Source organism: Podarcis melisellensis, assembly GCF_964234715.1.
Source record: "Podarcis melisellensis genome assembly, chromosome: 3".
NCBI classification, from domain to species: domain Eukaryota; kingdom Metazoa; phylum Chordata; class Lepidosauria; order Squamata; family Lacertidae; genus Podarcis; species Podarcis melisellensis.
Window position 1 is genome coordinate 37646754 of NC_138530.1, and position 18011 is coordinate 37664764.

An 18011-nucleotide genomic window follows, 5' to 3' on the forward strand; every position below is an offset into this window, starting at 1 on the left:
ACCTTAATTTTATTCAAGATTCTGAATGCCTTGGAGCTATTATATGAGACTGTGCTTGCTGCATTTGCTTATTTGGGATATGAGTGTTGTATCTTTCCAGCAGCCTTAGAGGATTCTGCCATACATCACACTTACAAGATTTCATCATAGTCATCTCTTTGTAGTTTTGTCACCAGGCCTCCTGAGACATTTATCCTTCTGTTTTCCTTCTGGATTTACTTTGTTTCATTAACAAACAGATGCCACGCCATATTAAGAAAGCAAAGTCTGCAGTGGATGTTTGGAATGTGATGTAGATAAGAATTCTTCCAAACAAACACTTGTGAGGATGATTATCTCTCATTTTGTCTCCAGGTGCTGGCAGTTGACTCACACCATAAATGCATAATCTTTATAACAATGAATAGTGGATGTCAATAGTTGTGTCAACCCTATCATTCTTTCCCCAACCAATGTGAAGTAAAGAGTACCTAGTTACACTTGCATATATATTTTGGTTACCTAAGGCTGGTCCTCTGAATCCCTTCAGTGAGCCAGTTGTACCAACTATTCTTGTCTATTCCAGGCTCAGTTCAAAGTGTTGGGTACTACCTTTAAAGCTGTAAATGGTTTAGAAGCACAGTATCTAAGGACTCTATAATCCTGCTCACCCAGGGAAGCTTTGCATCTGAGGTTCATCTGGCGGGGGCTTTATCTGTGGTTGCACCCAGGTTATGAAACTCTGCCCAGAGAAATCCGTTTGACTTCTTCAATGTCTTTTTGATACTTCTTCAAGACAGTTTTATTCAAGCAGGCATTTAATTTGTCTAGTTAACTGCTATTTGGTGGATATTTAATTTTTTAAAATTTTCTGTCCTGTCTGTAATTAATCCTTTTAGCAATTTTAAAACAATGAAGTAGTTAATATTGATTGTTTAGATTGCAAAGGATCTCAGGTCAGGGAACATTTCTTCTCAAGAGCTTCTACAACTAGACAACTCTGGGTACAATGGTCTGACTCATAGAAGGTGGGTTCATGTGTTGCAAAGTAGCATGAACGTTTGTACCCTTGGAAATGTAATGTCTATGAACAAAGGAAGTTGAATACCTATGGAGATTTGCTTTTTTGTGTTTTAAAATGCATACAAAAGGGAGCAAATTTAGAGATAGCAGTGGTAGTTGAACAGGCTTGAGCTGTGGTGGTTCTTGCAGCTATTTGTGCTGTTCAGTCTGGTGTTCTTTTCTTTTAGAGATTCCTATAGCCTTCGCAGTGTTTGCAATAAAAGCCCAGGGTCAGATAGCTTAGCCACTGTAGCAGTTTCTCACTAAAGTTAAATGCTCTAACAGCAGAATGCTCATCCATTTGCTGAGTAGTTCAACATGAACACCTACTCACAAGTGGGAGCTCTGCATGATGAGGATACATGGTTGTGTTAGTTTTCCAATTGCACAGAGCCCATAACCATGAGTATGGGCTCCCATGTTTGCAGAGAAGTCCATATAGCCACAGGTACTACAGAAAGAAGACCTGGCTGTTGGGGTTAGGGGCTGAAAGTATAGCCCTGCTCCACATCAACATGGATATGCCACATGTGTTAGTAATGCATCAGTAGAGCTTAACTGAGTGGGCATGGGTTGCACTGGATATTAGCATCCCTAATTCTTTCTTTTTCTTCATAGCTCCTGCTCAGGCCCAAATCATCCATGCTGGGCAAGCATGTGTTGTAAAAGAAGATAACATCAGTGAACGAGTGTACACGATTCGGGAGGGTGACACCCTTGTTCTGCAGTGTTTGGTTACGGGGCACCCACGGCCACAGGTAACCTTTCTGTCCCTTTTGCCGCCTGCATCGCTTTCACTCTTTATCTGCTGTTTTGCCAAATGCCAGGAATTCCCCTCTATGTTAGTGTAGATGTTCTGTAGAACATCAGTGTGTGAGGAGCTCAGAAATAGCCTGAGCTCCTGATTAATGAAATGCTTTGCAGAAATCATTGTTCTGCTTCCACAGCTGGATAATGTAGTGTTCCATCTTCAGTTCAAGCATTCCCTTTTGCAGAAATAGTGAGCCCACCTCTGCCCATTTGTATTTGGAGATTGCCGACTCAGATACTTGACCATGCTAAGTCAACTCATTTCCCAGAGGGATATGATTTTGAAGCGTTACTGACCTTTACTGGTCCCACAATACAAAGGTGAGAGACGCTCCCAACATAGTAGACAATGATGTGTGCAGACAAGACTCTCATCCTAGGGACACCATCACTAAAAGCCAGCCAGTGACTGCCTAAATGGACCCGGGAGAACCTGACATGAATTGGATAGGGGCCTCCAGGGAGGAAGGTACATTAAGAGCAGAAGAAAACACAGCACTTCCCTCCTGCTCTTGCATAGCCTTACTAGTCACAGGAGCTGAATCACTGTGACTGCCAGTCATCTTCTCTGTGGATTCACAAGCAAGTAGCTATTTGCAAAATAGGATGTAAGACACAATGCACCTAAGAGGGCAAACTAGTTAAAAGAATTCAAGCTGGGAGAGCTATTCACTGGGCAAGCACCCATTTCCCTCAGGAACGGCCCTACTATTAGGCAAAGTGAGGAAAGAATCAGTGCTGTGGCACATGGCCTGACCTGCACCCCCTAAGCTAGCCTGCTGCCCCCAAGCATTATGGAGAAAGCTGCTCTATCTCCAGCATTTAAGGTGGAATGTACTTCATCTCAGGCAGCAAAATGTCTTGGACCAGCCCTGTATGGTGTTCTTAAGATGTGTCTTTCTGATTCCTTACTAATCTGGGATTAATATCCTCTCCATGTTATGTTGTCACAAAAATGATAAAAGATTACAATCCCACCTGTTTGCATTAGACTCAAAACAGACTCAAAAGGTAGTTTATAATCCCACTGTGGAGGCGGGGAGGGAAGGTAGAAATCATTTTGAAGTACAAATGGACCTTCCTGGGGAAACACCACTACAGAGAAAGCCTTGTTCCTTGTAACCACAAATGCAGCTTCAAAAGACAACAGCACCAGATGACTTTAGCCTGAGTGCATGGGAAGCTCATACTGAAGAAAGTGGTGCTTGAAAGATTTCACCGTGTGAATCAATCCTTAGCTATAGCCATTGCAGAGGGCAGTCGATCTATAGTAACAAATATGGATGATTATGCAGACTATTTTCTTTCTGTAGACATAAATAAGGATTATAAAGATTACATGAGAATCACAGCTATGCAGAGTTAACACCTACATTCTGCTTAGAGCATGGTTTACCAGACCTAGATACCATCAAGGCAGAGAGCTTAGAAATATAAACGATTCCATTTATTATAGAAGAGCAGAGAGAAACTGAAGATTCAGGAGGAATCTCGGTATTGCAGAATGTGGGATGCTTAATGTATAAATAAACAACTTGGCATATCCGTAGAAGAATGATTTACACACTTGACTTTTGAATTTTTGAACATGAGTATGTTTGCCACCAATTCCTGCCTTCTACTCTCTTTTATCCCCCCCCCCCATACACCTCTGTCACTTTACTCATCTGATTTCCTCCCCACAAACCAGCCGGCAATTTTAAAATCTGCATACATTTAAATGAATTAACATAAGCAAATGGTCAATGACCACTGTGAATGGAACAGCTGCCCCCTTCCCCTCATTCACTCTCTCTGTTGACCCCCCCTGCATTTCCCAATCAAAGCTTTCTTTTTCTTAACCTTTGTTTTATCCTCTCCTTTCTCTTTTCTCAGTTAGTCATTAAAGCTCCAAAATGTGGTCAAACTAAATAAATGAGGCTGAAATGAAAAAAGCTGAGGAAAGATTAAAGAACTGACTGAAGCAGCCAAGCAAACAGAATGCACTTTGAGAGGCTTCAGGCCTCTAATGAGAGGACAAAGGCTAAATAAATCCCTCATGGGCAGCCATTAGCAGAGAAACACTAAACAATGTGGGGCGCTGGGCGGAGGCCATAGAACCCTATCATCTGCAAGCTGAATTTCCCTAGTACATAGGTCTGTAGGCAAGGAGGGGAGTCAGATTAAAGTCAGGACTGTGGGGTGCTATTGATATTGTTGTTCTCCTTTGTAGTATACAGTATGAACTCACGCTCGGTTCTCCACCGCCCTTCTTAGGCTTTGCGTGGCCCTTAGCAAATCACTATGTTTGATCTTTGCTTCATCCTCTGCAAAATGGGGATAATTGTGCCCTAGCTCTCAGGGTTATTCTACTAAGAAAGAACAAGTGATAAGCAATTATAGCCTGAGGTAGAAATGGTGTCCCCCTCCACTCTCTCACACAAATGTTTGTAATTTTTTCTTCCAGAATTTCCCAAATATTTTGGGTTACGTATTTTTGTGGAAATGCATGAAGATGTTACAGTATTGTTTTCCTGAGTCTTCCCGCCTACTTCTTTCCCCCTCACCTTCCTGGCTTGGTTCATATGCCAGCCTGGGTGGCATGGTCTCCACAAGGAACCCAAAGCATTGTTCGCACAGCTGTGTGGGTAGTTGAATTTATCTAGCCTGCTCACATAGTTCACACTAGCCATAACCTTGCTGGTGAAGCCCGCAGGTATCTGGGGTGAAGGTATGGCTATTGTTGGCTAAACCACCTGCTCAGAACATAGTAAGCTACCTTATGCTGAGTCAGACAATTGATCCATCTATCTCAGTTCTGTCTACTTTGGCAGTGGCTTTTAAGCGTTTTAGACTCTTGTACAGCCCTGCCAGGAGATGCTCAGGATTGAACCTAGGGCATTCTGCTTGCAAAGGTTATGCTTTGTCACTAAGCAACAGCGCTTCATACAAGCCATGGTCCTTCATATGCTTCTCACTAGCAGCCTAATAATAATAATAATAATTTTTAATACCCTGCCCTCCCTGGCTAGGACCAGGCTCAGGGCGGCTAACATCAAAATATATAATAGGTTAAAAACATAAAGTCAAACAATCAATTAAAATACAGCTTAAAATTAGATTAAGATCAAAATAAAATCAGATGACAACCCACAAATTATAACTATAGGTGTTGGGGACATTAGGTGCTCATCAGGGTCAACTATTTGTGTTAGTCTTATATGGGCCGGTGGGAAGAGTTAGCGAGGCCACTTATAAAAGGAGGGGGGTCAGACTGGGCCCCAAGCAAAGGCATGACAGAACAGCTCCATCTTGCAGGCCCTGCGGAAAGATGTTAAATCCTGCAGGGCCCTGGTTTCTTGCGGCAGAGCGTTCCACCAGTGAAACTGCATATAAAAAAGACTTGCTCAAGCTTCAATTAGAACACTAACAGATGGGAAATAAACTGTATTCAGAGCTGCTGCAAAGTTTTAAAGAGATGAGTTTTCGTTTGAAAGACCCTCTGCCAAGCATTTTGTTTTCTTGCGGTGGCTGGGTCAAAGCAACACATATTTTAGATAGATGACAATAGATGATAGATAGATAGATAGATAGATAGATAGATAGATAGATAGATAGATAGATGATAGATAGATAGATGATAGATAGATAGATAGATAGATAGATAGATAGATAGATAGATAGATAGATAGATGATAGATAGATAGATAGATAGAGAGAGAGAGAGAGAGAGAGAGAGATAGATAGATAGATAGATAGATAGATAGATAGATAGATAGATGATAGATGATAGTTAGATAGATAGCAAGCACAAGATGTGAGAGCTGGTAATGATCTGCTGTGTTAGGCCCCAATGCTAAGTTTGTCTGTGTCCTATAGCTGTGCTTTCTCTCTTTCTCTGTCTTTCTCATTCCCTCTTTTAGGTGAGGTGGACCAAAACTGCTGGCAGCGCCTCGGACAAATTCCAAGAGACATCGGTGTTTAATGAGACCCTTCGGATTGAGAAGATCCAGAGGCTGCAGGGGGGTCGCTATTATTGTAAAGCAGAGAATGGGGTTGGGGTCCCTGCCATCAAGTCCATTCGAGTAGATGTGCAGTGTAAGTCATTTTGTGGCCATCCAAAGCTTCCCACAGTTCTACTGCGTGCCGGTATCTGATCACTTGGCTAGTGAAATTCTGCATTGACCTAGAAGCATCCTCATACCTCAGAGGCAAAGGGACAGGCACTGCTACTGCCACACTCACTTACCTGAAGGTGCTGATCTTGGAATACCAGACCATTTTTTTAATGTGGTTAACTGGGGACTAAATTATTCATGAATGGCTATATGAATGAGAAAGAGAATGGTGTCCTGGACTTGGATCAGGTAGGTTTGGGTGTCCTTGAAAAATGCTAAACCATGGTTTGATGTGACATGAATTAAGAGAAGTGAACCTCAGGCTCATATTCTTCCGTCCAATCCCTTCATGAGCACAAGGAAAAGATTAACCAGCTTATGTCTGAATGGAGGAACCCTCATTAGTTTAAACTATGTTTTATTGAATGAAGCAAAAATCAAACCATAGTTTATGATCCTGTCCTACATGGGTGTACTTAACTGTTTAAACTACCCAATGTTCCTGAGTTCAGATGCAATGCTTAACTTAAACCAGTGATTGGATGCTTCAGATCCCTTCCTCATGGCTGTATGATGGAGAGTATATGCACCTGACGCTTGGTTTGGCTCATTCATGTGGTGCTAAACCATGGTTTAGCATTATGCCTGAAACAGGACACCGTATGCCAGCCTAATCACTGTATGAAGTCACCATGATTAAAAAATCAATAATCTTGTATTGCCCAATTTCAGCCTAACCCACTTCACATGTTTATCACCCTCAACTCACATAGTCACATAAATGTGACAAATAAATAATATAATAAATGTAAGACTACAATAAGAAGGAAGCTCACTATCCCTTTAATTTAAAAGGACCCTCCATTCTGATATTTTCAAAGCCTCTTGCTTCTTAGCTTAGGTGCCTCATATTTCAGACTTGTTATTCAACACACCCTCCCCTCCCCATTTTTATATCCCTACAAGTTGATGCTTTGAGGGGATGTTTGGTATAGTCTCCTCCTCACATGCTTTTAGTGGTGATTAATCCCATCTACATGGGATGCAATACTTTTATTTGGTCTACAAATACTTATTGCTTCCTTTTGTAGGTGCCTAGTGGCAATCACAACAGCCTGGGAGGGGAGTTTTACAGGGCTCTAAAAGCCACTGCTGCCTCCTCCCAGCCAATCAGCCTTAGAGCAGCTTTTGAAAAACAATGTTGTAAATTGCTAGGTTTCAAAATATGTTAGATAGGAAAATTATTTAAAACCCCACATTTCACTTCAAAATCCACTTCCCCCTGCCCCTCCTAGAAATCCACCTGAGCACTATTTATTTCATTTAGGCAATTTCTATACTGCTTAATCTATAAAAATATCTATAAATGATGGGTGGCAAACTAACAAGTGCTACAAAAATAACCAATTAAAACCCTCAATATCAATTCAGAGTTTATATCAGTATTTATATATTGGTAGATACATCTGTACTCAACACCTCCCAGCTCTTACTTGGTTGACCCCAGTTCTCACTCAGGGCCCAAACAAGCGCACATATCACACACACACACACCCCAATCTCACACCAAAGATAATTCCTGGAGCCTGCTGATATGGCATCGTCCTAGTCTCTAACTCTAGGATTTATGGACAGGCATCAAAGTCTGATGGAGCTTTCTCAGGCTGCCTACAGCTTTGTCTCACCAAGCACTCAAATCAGCTGCACTGTACACACCCAAATTTGATTCAGTGAGTTTCTCATGGGGTCCCATGAGATTTGTTTATCTGCCCTCCTCTTCTAAAAGCTTTGCTGTCCTATGGCGGGGTTTGCTTTCATTAGCCCTGGTTTCAAATTTCAAAACAGATGTGTCTCCAACTATCAGATCTAAGTGCAAGTGATCCATTTTGCTGTTGTTGCCACCATTGATGGGGTGACAGAATCCCAGTAGATGCCAGCTGTGGTTCTTCTTGGAAATTCATGAGCTTCTCTTAGAAAGGGTAGGCTCTCCCCTCCCCTCCTCTCCTCTGTGCTTCTCCTTGCTTATCTGAACTTGATAACTCATGCCGGGCACTTTAGTTGAGAACTAAAGTGGGGCTTTATCCTTGTGGGGTTTCCCTTTGCTTCTAGGATGCTGTTTGGATCTAAGCTGATGCAGACTCCTGTTGTTCTTCATGCATCTCTGACCTTTAGAGCTATGGGGTAAATTGGGTGGCCAAGGGCTTTCTGATACTAACATCTACTCCGCAGATGGACTTGGTAATATGCTGCCTCCTTTCTACTACTTGTTCTTTTCCTGCCCTGCAGAAGAGCCTGTATTTTATGAGTGCTTCATAGATGCATGAATGAGTGGACTGGGAAGGTCCCAGTTAGTCCTTTACATAGATGACCTTTAATTGCATGCTCTACTGTTTGGCACAATGTCTTTCCCTCCTGCCATTAGCGTGTAACTCTTGATTGTAGATTTTCAGCTGTTAGTGGTCAGACCCAAGGCTAACATATGGTGTCTTCTGAGCCACATAGTGTAATGTAGCGCAAAAGCACAGAGATCCATTTTTATACTGTTGACCTGGAGAAGGACCCTGCAGAATACCATGTAGAACGTGACCCCACTGCCAGCAGATGAGAATATAAGATGAGTGTGGGATCATACTGAAGACCTGTCTTCTCCAGCATCCTGTTTCCCCCAGTGGCCCACCAGATGCCTTTAGCAAACTCACAAGTAGGACATGAGCCTTTACTCACTATTGTTCCCCATCAATTGGTATTCAGACTCATGGTGCCCCTGATCCTGGAGATAGACGCTGGGCATCGATTCTATTTAGCCAGAATTGAGATGACAGTAGTGTGTGTCTCTCACTTTGACATGGCCAAATCTGACCGTTTCAGTTTCTTTCCGTTTAAGTTTGGTTCTCCACATTTCCACCTCAGTCCATTAATCGTTTTTGCAAGTCCTCCTGAAAGTTCATCAGTATTTTATTGAAATTTTCTCCTAATATAAACATTTTTGGCAAACATGTGCTCTATAATCTAATGCATTGTTGCATGTGATTTTCACATGCATTTGTATGCACACTTTAGCTAAGTATATGCAGTTTTGTACACGTTGCTTGGCTAGAGAACTGCGCTGGAAAATTCAGAGAAGTTCAGGTTTCAAAGGATGTCTGCGTTTCAGTTGCCTGTTGTTTCTGAAAGTACAAATTAGGCCTCAGATGTGAACTGTACCAAATTTCTCTCCTGTCCAAACTTGGGACCGAGACCAAATCACTGCTACCAAAGAAAGACTAAAACACAAGCAGACAACAGGCCACAGATTCCTAAGGTGGCTCTACTGAATTAATAGCAATGGCACCAGCCGTGAGCATCATCTTGCTTGTTGACCATCCTCGTTCTGAAGATGGTGCCCTTCCAGAAGAGCCAAAGTTGTTTGTAGACTGAATTCCAAAGCAGCTCTCAGTTTGCAGGAGAGCCTTGGGTCATGTGTTGCCATTTCCCCACCCAGATCTGTTTTCAAAGCTTCCCATAAATCCCTGCAGGAGAAAGCCAGGCGGCCTGCTGCTGTGTTTCAATTAATGCCAGCCAGGCAGGTGTGCTGGGGATGTAGGAAACTGCTGTCACTAGCACAAAGTCCCCAGTTATCAGCATTAATCAGGGAAGCTGCTGCTTGGAGCCTTTCCATGTTGGGAGAAAGAAAAAGGGAAGCCAGATGGAAGGAAGGGACATTTAAAAGTTATGTTGGTATTGAAACATCCCACATGGTTGTATCAATTGGCAAGTCACCAACCCGTGAGTTGAATTAATTTGTAACATAGCTTAGATGAAATCTTTATTCTACTAGATAGGCCATTTTAGCAGGAGCTGTTGTGAAGTGCCTTGAACTCTCAAAAGCGCTATGCAAACCTTAGTTGTTAGTAATATTTCTTATCTTTGCTAAGATTTGAGCCTTTGGATTATTCTACCTATTGTAGGGAGATGTCGAGGCTTAGCTGGAGTGGAATGGAGTCTTGCAGAGAAGCAAGAAGAGTTTGTGCTGCCAGATTTCAGGGTGCACACAAACTTCCTGGGGCTCTAAGCATCTTCCTACAGACAAGTTGAAGAACAGGAAATTATGGTGGGATTTTCAGTTCTCCCACTATAGGAGATCACTCCCCAATTTAATGGAAGATGAAAGGAGCCAAGAAAGTGGGGAGTGGTTTTTGGCCCATCTTTAGTATGATGTCATCCCCACCCACACTGATCCCACCATGCCACTTGCAGCTCTGTTCATGTGGCTGTCAGATTCTCCTGGTACCATGTAGCCACCTCCCTCCCTACATTTCACCGAAACAGCTCCACTCCCAGAGCTCTATCATTGCTTGATGCTGGCAAGAGCATTGTTGACTCAAGCAAATTGGAGTTATCCTGCCCTTTCAGGGGCATTTTTGTTACAAACCCATCAGTGCACAAGGCAAGACCCCCCCCCCCACACACACAACAAAAAATGTTTGGCCCACCATTACATCATCATCGGGTAACGCTAACTGCTTTATCCAAGGATAGAGCCCACAAAGCCCTCTTAATTTCAAACCAGCCCATTGAATCACAAAGACATGAATTTGGATAAATGGGAGATTCATGCTCACTTCTTACTTTTATTTTTGACACGATTGAGCCACTACAGCTATATTTTCCTCTGCCACTTTGGCACAGCAAGGTCTTTCCTGAATGCTCCCCAGCATGGCCAGAGATGATAGTTTTCACATCCTGGAGACTGATAGAGAATTCAGATTCTCCAGCAGCGGATAAAGATGAGGACTCGCCACACTAAGGAGCGTTTGGAAGAAAAACTTGCCTGGCAAAATTGGAAAGGAAAAGTCACCTTGTTATAGCTACTTTATCATGTCAAAAAATGAATGAGGGAATCAGGCCTGGAGATAATTGAGATTTACATCAGGTGAGTTATACTGTAGCCCAATTTGCGTTATCATCTCTTGAAGCCCAGTAACGCTATTTCAGCTGTTTCATTGTCACTGATTCTTATTTTTATATTTTAGCTCGTGGAACAAGGAAGAGGGCAGGCCCCGAAGCCCCATCCGAGTAGGAAATGCAGCAAGGAAGGGAATAGAAAGAGCAAAATGCAGAGGCTGCTCAGGGACAGAAATAGTGATGAGTCCAATGGGAAGCATATTTTCTCACTTGAATGGTGGATATGATCTCAAGGCACGGGGAAAATAAAATAACTGAAAGTTTAGCTACCGCACAAAGGTCTCATTCTCCCATTAATATAAATGAGAGTCCCTCTGCACATTGTAGGGAATGTGTAGTTCTGAGCCATAACCATTCTGGGGAATTTAATCATCTTTCCAAATGAGTCTGCCGCCTCTATCTGGGGTCAAAACAGGTTCTCACAAAAAGATTTGTAGAGGGAAGAGGGAGCCTTGGCACTTAGAACGAAAATAGGAGAGTGATATTAAAGGGTTTGGCACAGAATAAGGAATTGGGGCAGTGCGGAAAGTTAGTATATATTGGCCAAATCTCCTAACCAAGTGTTTCAGAAGGGGCTTTAATCTGGCTGTATATCTCTTTGTGTCTCCTCTCTCTCTTTGTCTCTGTTGCCACCCAGCTAACAACTCCGTCCGTTGTCTGAACTGCAGACCCATATTATCAGGCTAACGAATCTCAGCCTCCATTACAAACACTGTCTCTTCAAAACACGCGCCTCATTAAAATATGCAAATAGCCTGGTCCAAGCAAGTGTCTTGATGGGAAATGTCTGCTTTTAGCATAAAGTCATCTCTCCCCTTGAAACCAGATTTTCGAGGCTTGTATATATCTAAATCAATTTCTTTGAAGCCCAGTAGCGTAAAGGAACTTAGTCAAAACTTAGGGGCGGGGGGAAAGGAAAGCAGGCTCTGCTTTAATGGGCTCCATAACTCCAGGATGCGAGCAATTTTTTTCCAACGAGTTTAATTTTGTAGAGCCTTCACTTTAAAACAAAGGGACTGATTTTGGTCCACATCAGTGTAAGACTGGGATCCACCAGCTGAGCTCAATGGCTATCCCCTTCCCCCATTGGCGTTTGCAACTGTCTGGGAGAAGCAGCATATGAAACATGATGACAAGTTTCATTAATCTGATTTAGTCCTGTCTCTCCATATTAGTAGATCATTAAATGGAGCAGTAACATAGATGGATGGTAAGAATGATGGTGTTTGATTCAAGGGCTCCTTGGTTCTCTGCCTGCTTGATCTTGGAGATACCTTGGAAGAAGGAGGCTCATTAAACAAACCAGTGCCTTTAGTGGTATCACATTGTAGAGTTCTTCCTGCATGGTACCATTTCACAGTACAAGTAGGCAGGGTTGCAATTTTGAATGTTTTCCCCGCAATCCTTTCCCCAGAAATCTTATGCATGTAGAAAACTAACACATCAAGGAGAAAGGATCTTGCTCCTAAACTCTTCTCTGATTTTTGGATGCAAGAAGGTTTTTAAAAAAGAAAGAAAGGGAGGTCATTTAGAAATTTAATTCCCTACCTGCAGTTGAACTACAAGCTACTTAAATTCTATCAACTGGCACAAGTATAGGTATGGTGCTTAAAATATCAGAACACAGTTAAAAATACTACATCTGCAAGTTTCTTTTGCCATATGGTTTGTTAACAGTGAGGAAGCAGAATGCAAAATTTATTTAAGGGGTTTGTGTGGCATGTCCCACCCCCCTTCCAGCTTACTGGGGCCAGGTTGTCTTGCATTAATTAATGATCAATCTGCCACGTGCAGATGGAAGATAGGAGACAATCTAGAGAAGATAAGAGGAGCCCTAATCTGAATGGGAGGCACTGTCAGAAGAAGGGGTGGGGGAGTTAGAGAGGTGCTGGTGGAATGGCAGGGGAGAGAGAAAATGTGAGCACACCTGGCCACATGGAGCTGCGGGGAGTGGTCTTTGTCCCCTTTAGAGAAGACAATGGACAGGCAGGGATGGGAAGATACCGTTAAGGAAGAAATGAAGTGTTGTTGCCTTAAGTTTATTTTTCCAAGGAAGGCACGTTAAGCGCAGAAAAATAAAAATGCCATTCATTGCAAAATGTTCTGTGACTATATGTGAATTTTTAAAATCCCAAATTTAAAAATTGGCCCATAAGTTTAATGAGTGGGGCAAAAAACTATTTAACGGGGAACAAGAAAGAGGAGCATAAGGCAGGCAATTTGTGTGCTTCCTTATGTTTTGCTTCTCATATTTTACATGATCAGTATTGTATCACGTTCCTCTTTTCTGCCTGTAAAATGACTCTCCATCTCAGCAGCTTATTCTTCTCTTTCTCTGTCTCTCCCTCCTTCTTTCCGCCCACTCTTTAAGTTTAACCCATTCCTGAAATCAGCATTTTTAGGTGCTACATAGTTGTCTAGCAGATACCTAAGCTTCCTCAGGGAGGGCGCTAATTTGAGAATCCCAGGTATCCTGTGACGAGGGAGGCTAGTCCATTCTTACCAGGTCACCTGTGCTTCTCCTTACCACTGGTAAACTGGATTGTCTCTGGTATTATGTGGATTGTTATTTATTTATTTAAAATATAATTTATATACCGCTTGGTTGCAATAATGCAGTAGCATTGAGCGATGGGTCACTGGTGTACCTGCCTTCAGATACCTATCAGGACAATCTTCTGTAAGAGCACCTGGAAGCCTACCAGCTGTTGTTGTTAGTGGAGTGAATTGTGGTGGGGCTCTAGAGGCCTTTCCCTTGTCCTGCCCTTCCTTCTTGGAGTTCTGGCTGACCAACAGACCTTGGTGCGTCCTGGCCTAAGCTGCGCTAATAGCTGCTGTGGGCTCCTTCCCTTCCTTGCAGATTTGGACGAGCCCATCCTCACTGTTCACCAGACCATCAGCGACGTACGTGGCAGTTTCTACCAGGAGAAAACAGTCTTCCTTCGCTGCACAGTCAACTCCAACCCACCTGCTCGCTTCATCTGGAGGCGGGGCTCCGAGACCCTTTCCCACAGCCAGGATAACGGAGTGGATATCTATGAGCCGTTATATACACAGGTGAGAGGGATGCTACTTGTAAAAAACAACAACACTTTGTGTTCTTGTTGAGACTTCTGTTTGCGTTGGGCGGCCACCCTAGAGCCTGAGAGGAGGAGAGGTTTTATTATATTACCAGACCTCTCTCCCACTTCTACCTCCTCAGCGGACAACTGTTGACACCAAAGAGAGAAAAAGGTCTTGCCATGTTCTCTTCTTTCATCTGAAGGGTGGTGAAAGTGTAGTAGAGATAGGAAAGTGTACTAGAGATAGTGACTAGAAATATGAAAACTGGGAGGGGGGGAGTAGTGTTCCTCTCATCTCCCCCGCCCCCAAGGACTTGTTTACAATTTCCCCAAGAAACTGGAAATTTTGGGGAACACTGAAAAGCCTCTCAATGACATTTTTTCTCCTTTAGATTGAGTGAAATGCCTCTGAATATTTTTGTGTGAGAGTCGGTCTACAGCATAATAATCCTGGCACATACAATATTCAAATCCAAGATGTGTTTCTGTGCTTAGAAGGTGCTGCCACCTTTCCCGAGAGAAACGTGTGGGCTTCTGTTGCTTGTAAAGTGCTGCTTCCCTTCTTCTGGCGACTTTAGGTCAAGTTTGGAGATACCAGAAAAAAGTATACTGCTTCGGCTGTCCTTTGGGTCTTGCAATTGACATCTTCACCTTTTCTCTCAAACAAGAGTGACATAGACATTGTGGTACACCCTGGGGAAAACAGCAGGCTTACTTCCCTGCCCCGCTGGATGATAAGAAGCTCAGAAGGAGATAGAAACCTATCTCTGTGTAAATGATTGTGATGATGATGATAAGAAGTTCCTATTTCCACCTGGAAAGTTAAGAGCTCCACGAAGAAGGGCAAATCTTGCTGAGGACTGAAAAAGCACTTGGTTTGCAAGTGATCAGACCATGTTATGAGACCTATAGCACCATATAGTAGTAAGCTGCCTGTGCTTCATGAATGCACTGCCTCTTTTGTTTTTTAAAAATGTTTGTCGTTGCTTGAAAATGCTGAAACATCTGGCGAGGAAGTACAATTTGAGAAGAGTTTGCAGGGTGAATGTGGTGTTTCTTTCGTGCTCAACAAAGAAAGGATCAAAACTCTTGAGATTTCCTGTGTGCTTTCTTTCCTTAAATCATTTATTAGTGGCTCTCTCTTCCTCTGAATTCCTGGATAGTTTTAGGGAGCTGTGGCTGTGCAGCCGAAAGCAGTCTGGGAAATGGTGCCTCCAGCCTTTCCTTTGTATGCACTACTATAGTTAATTTCAGAGCTTCTGCCGGGGAAACGACGTAAGAAGCACAAGGAAAATAACCTAGAAGGGAGAAAGGAAAGGGCAGTTCTTTTGGGAAAGCTTCATCCCACACATCTATCTGCCAACCTCAGGCTGGACTCTTGTGTGGATTCTGGCTGAGTTTGATTTTTCTGGTGTGCCCCAGGCAGCTTCTCAGTTAATATAGCCCAGTACATGGCTTATTAAAACTATCCTTCCTTGCATGCAGAGGAAACAGGCAGCTAGATGAAAGAGAGACTTGCATGCCTTTGGATGTCAGTAAGAATGGGTGCACAATGGATTCATCCCTATGATTTTTTAAAAATATATACTTCCAGCACAGTATCCAGACAGGGAAGGCTTACACCAGACCTTGCAGTGAGATATGTGTGCCTCAGATGTGAATCTTAGGGTACACACACAAGTTCTTTGCAGTTGCTACACAAGAAGCAAGGGAAATAGATGTGCAAAACACACATCCCTTCTCACATTTGCCCTATGAAATCTGAAGATACCCTAAGCAGACAACTCAGTTGATCTGTTCTGGTAGATAAAAAATATGCTGTGGGTGAGTACTGGTGTTCTGAATAAGAGACTGTGGCAGTGTTTGGTAAGAAAACAAGTCATTAAAATATAATATCATTTCTTGTGTGTGTGCGTTGAGTGTGGGACTTTCATGTCAGGGCTGGTTGTTCTTAAATGTGCTCAGAGACTGACTAGCTCGTCATGTGAAGACATCCAGGTATAGAGCGGTATATCAATTCAATAAATAATAATAATAAATAATGTGAAGCTCCTCCGTTTGGATCATCAAACTCTTGGCAATGATTCTGTTGTTGGATTAAACAAAAAACTTCTGGGGGAGGTGGGCCATTTTAGTAAAGGAACCACAAACTAGAAGGACAGTGATGTGCCGTTATTCTTTTTGTACACTCATTTCTTGGTGATTCCACTTGCACTGGTCTAAAAAAAGTTTTAAAGTTTTTTTTTAGGTGGCTCTGAGCATGGGTTATACTGATGCTCAAAATGGGACATCCGGGAGTTGTTCTCCCCTGTGCTATCTTCTGGCTGTTGCTTGAAACTTGGCTCGCTTGCTTGCTCTGTAAACACTTCCCTGCCCTTCATCTGTTTCTTCGTAAGGCATATTGTGGATTTGGAAGACTTGGTAACATGGCTGCTGGAGAGAGAGTGTGTTTGTTTTTAAATTGCTATTTTCATCCAAATAGACAAAACAGAAGTATTAGTATGGATATAGATATGCACACATATATACACAATTCTTTCCTTCCTTCCTTCCCTCCTTCCTTCCTTCCTTCCTTCCTTCCTTCCTTCCTTCCTTCCTTCTTTCACCCTGAGGTACCTTTAGTCATATCTTTGTAAAAGTGTCATGGATACCAGCACAAAATTTTAAAAAGAGCTGACGGTTCTCTGTACTGTCAACAAAAAAGCACTGTGCATACATATATAAAATCCATATTCCCATTCCATGGTGTAGCTTACATAGCCAAATCGAATGTAACAGTTATAACTGCATATAAGGGAGCAACTGTAGCCCCCAATCTGTGTTCCTGGAGAGAGTAAGGATTGGGCGGAGGTTTCCCTTTGCCAGTGATGGTGTTGGGTCTTCCACTGCTGTGGCCACTGGAAGCTCAGGCAGTTGTGAAGTTACCAGTGGTGGGATTCCTGCCAGCATTAGTCAGCCCAAACCCCTATAATAGGGTGTTAAAAGGGCAGGGTAGGGGTGGAGCAGGTCTAGCACTGGAACTCCCAGATCCTCAGCCATTCTCAGAAGAGGGCTTTTTGCTGTGCCAGCCTGGAGCTGTTAGAACAAAAAACAACCATCAAGAAAACCACAAACTAAACCAGAGATTAATCCATTTATAATATGAATCAATCAACAGTCTCTCATCAATAATAATAATAATAATAATAATAATAATAATACCCCACCCAACTGACTGAGTTGCCCCAGCCACTCTGGGTGACTTCCAACAAATCAATATAATAGGCTCATAACAACTCATCTCTCTGCTTTATCATATAGCCTCTAACACCTGCTCGTTTATACCACAATAGTTATTTTTTGCACTTCCAATATTGAACAAAACTTATCCCACTGTTCCAGTGACTCATTTTTGCATAATCCATCCTTCCCAAAATATTTTAAAACAGGAACTCTTTAACGTCACTGTTCTATGCCAGGTATTACTTTCACACTCTTTTACAGATGGTAATTATAATTTTTTTCTTCCATATTTTACCCATTAAAATTGATTTTGGCAATATTTTTCTCCTTTAAAACTTCATACTGAAACTTACAGTTTTGCCAACTGAAGAATCATTGGCTCATAGTTACCTTATACCCATTACAGTATATTCTGGATAGTTATAACTGACCAATTTTTTTAATATATTTGCAAAACCACCAAATACGTCAAAAGCCTGCAAAGTCTTGACAACCCCATCCTCACCATGCATTTGAACCATTATTCTACCACTTTATAAGTCATGATTCTGCCAAAGAGTTCAGGAAAATGTAGTTTGTTAAGGCTGTTGAGGGTTGTTAGGAGACCCCCATTCCCCTCACAGAGCTACAGTCCCCAGAATATTTGAACAGTCAATTCCTTTTCCTAAGGACCTCTGGGACTTGTAGCTTGGCGAAGGGAATAGGAGTATCCTAAAACTCTCACCACTCTAAAAAACTACATTTTTTTCAGGACTCTTTAGGGGAAATCATGACTGTTAAAGTGGTATAATTGTGATGTAAATGTATGGAGCAGATGTGGTCATCTTGCCCAACA

General features: G+C 42.4%; 1 protein-coding gene across 5 annotated transcripts in view; it reads left to right on the top strand.

The window, feature by feature from the left end:
- The window catches only part of MDGA1 (MAM domain containing glycosylphosphatidylinositol anchor 1), a 245095-nt gene that overhangs the window by 75384 nt on the left and 151700 nt on the right, over nucleotides 1–18011 (top strand). For all 5 annotated transcript variants that reach the window (XM_081903830.1, XM_081903831.1, XM_081903827.1 and 2 more), the window contains exons 2-4: nucleotides 1660–1799; nucleotides 5754–5928; nucleotides 13753–13949. In XM_081903830.1, the coding sequence (XP_081759956.1) occupies nucleotides 1660–1799; nucleotides 5754–5928; nucleotides 13753–13949 (512 nt within the window). The remainder of the gene's footprint in view (nucleotides 1–1659; nucleotides 1800–5753; nucleotides 5929–13752; nucleotides 13950–18011) is intronic.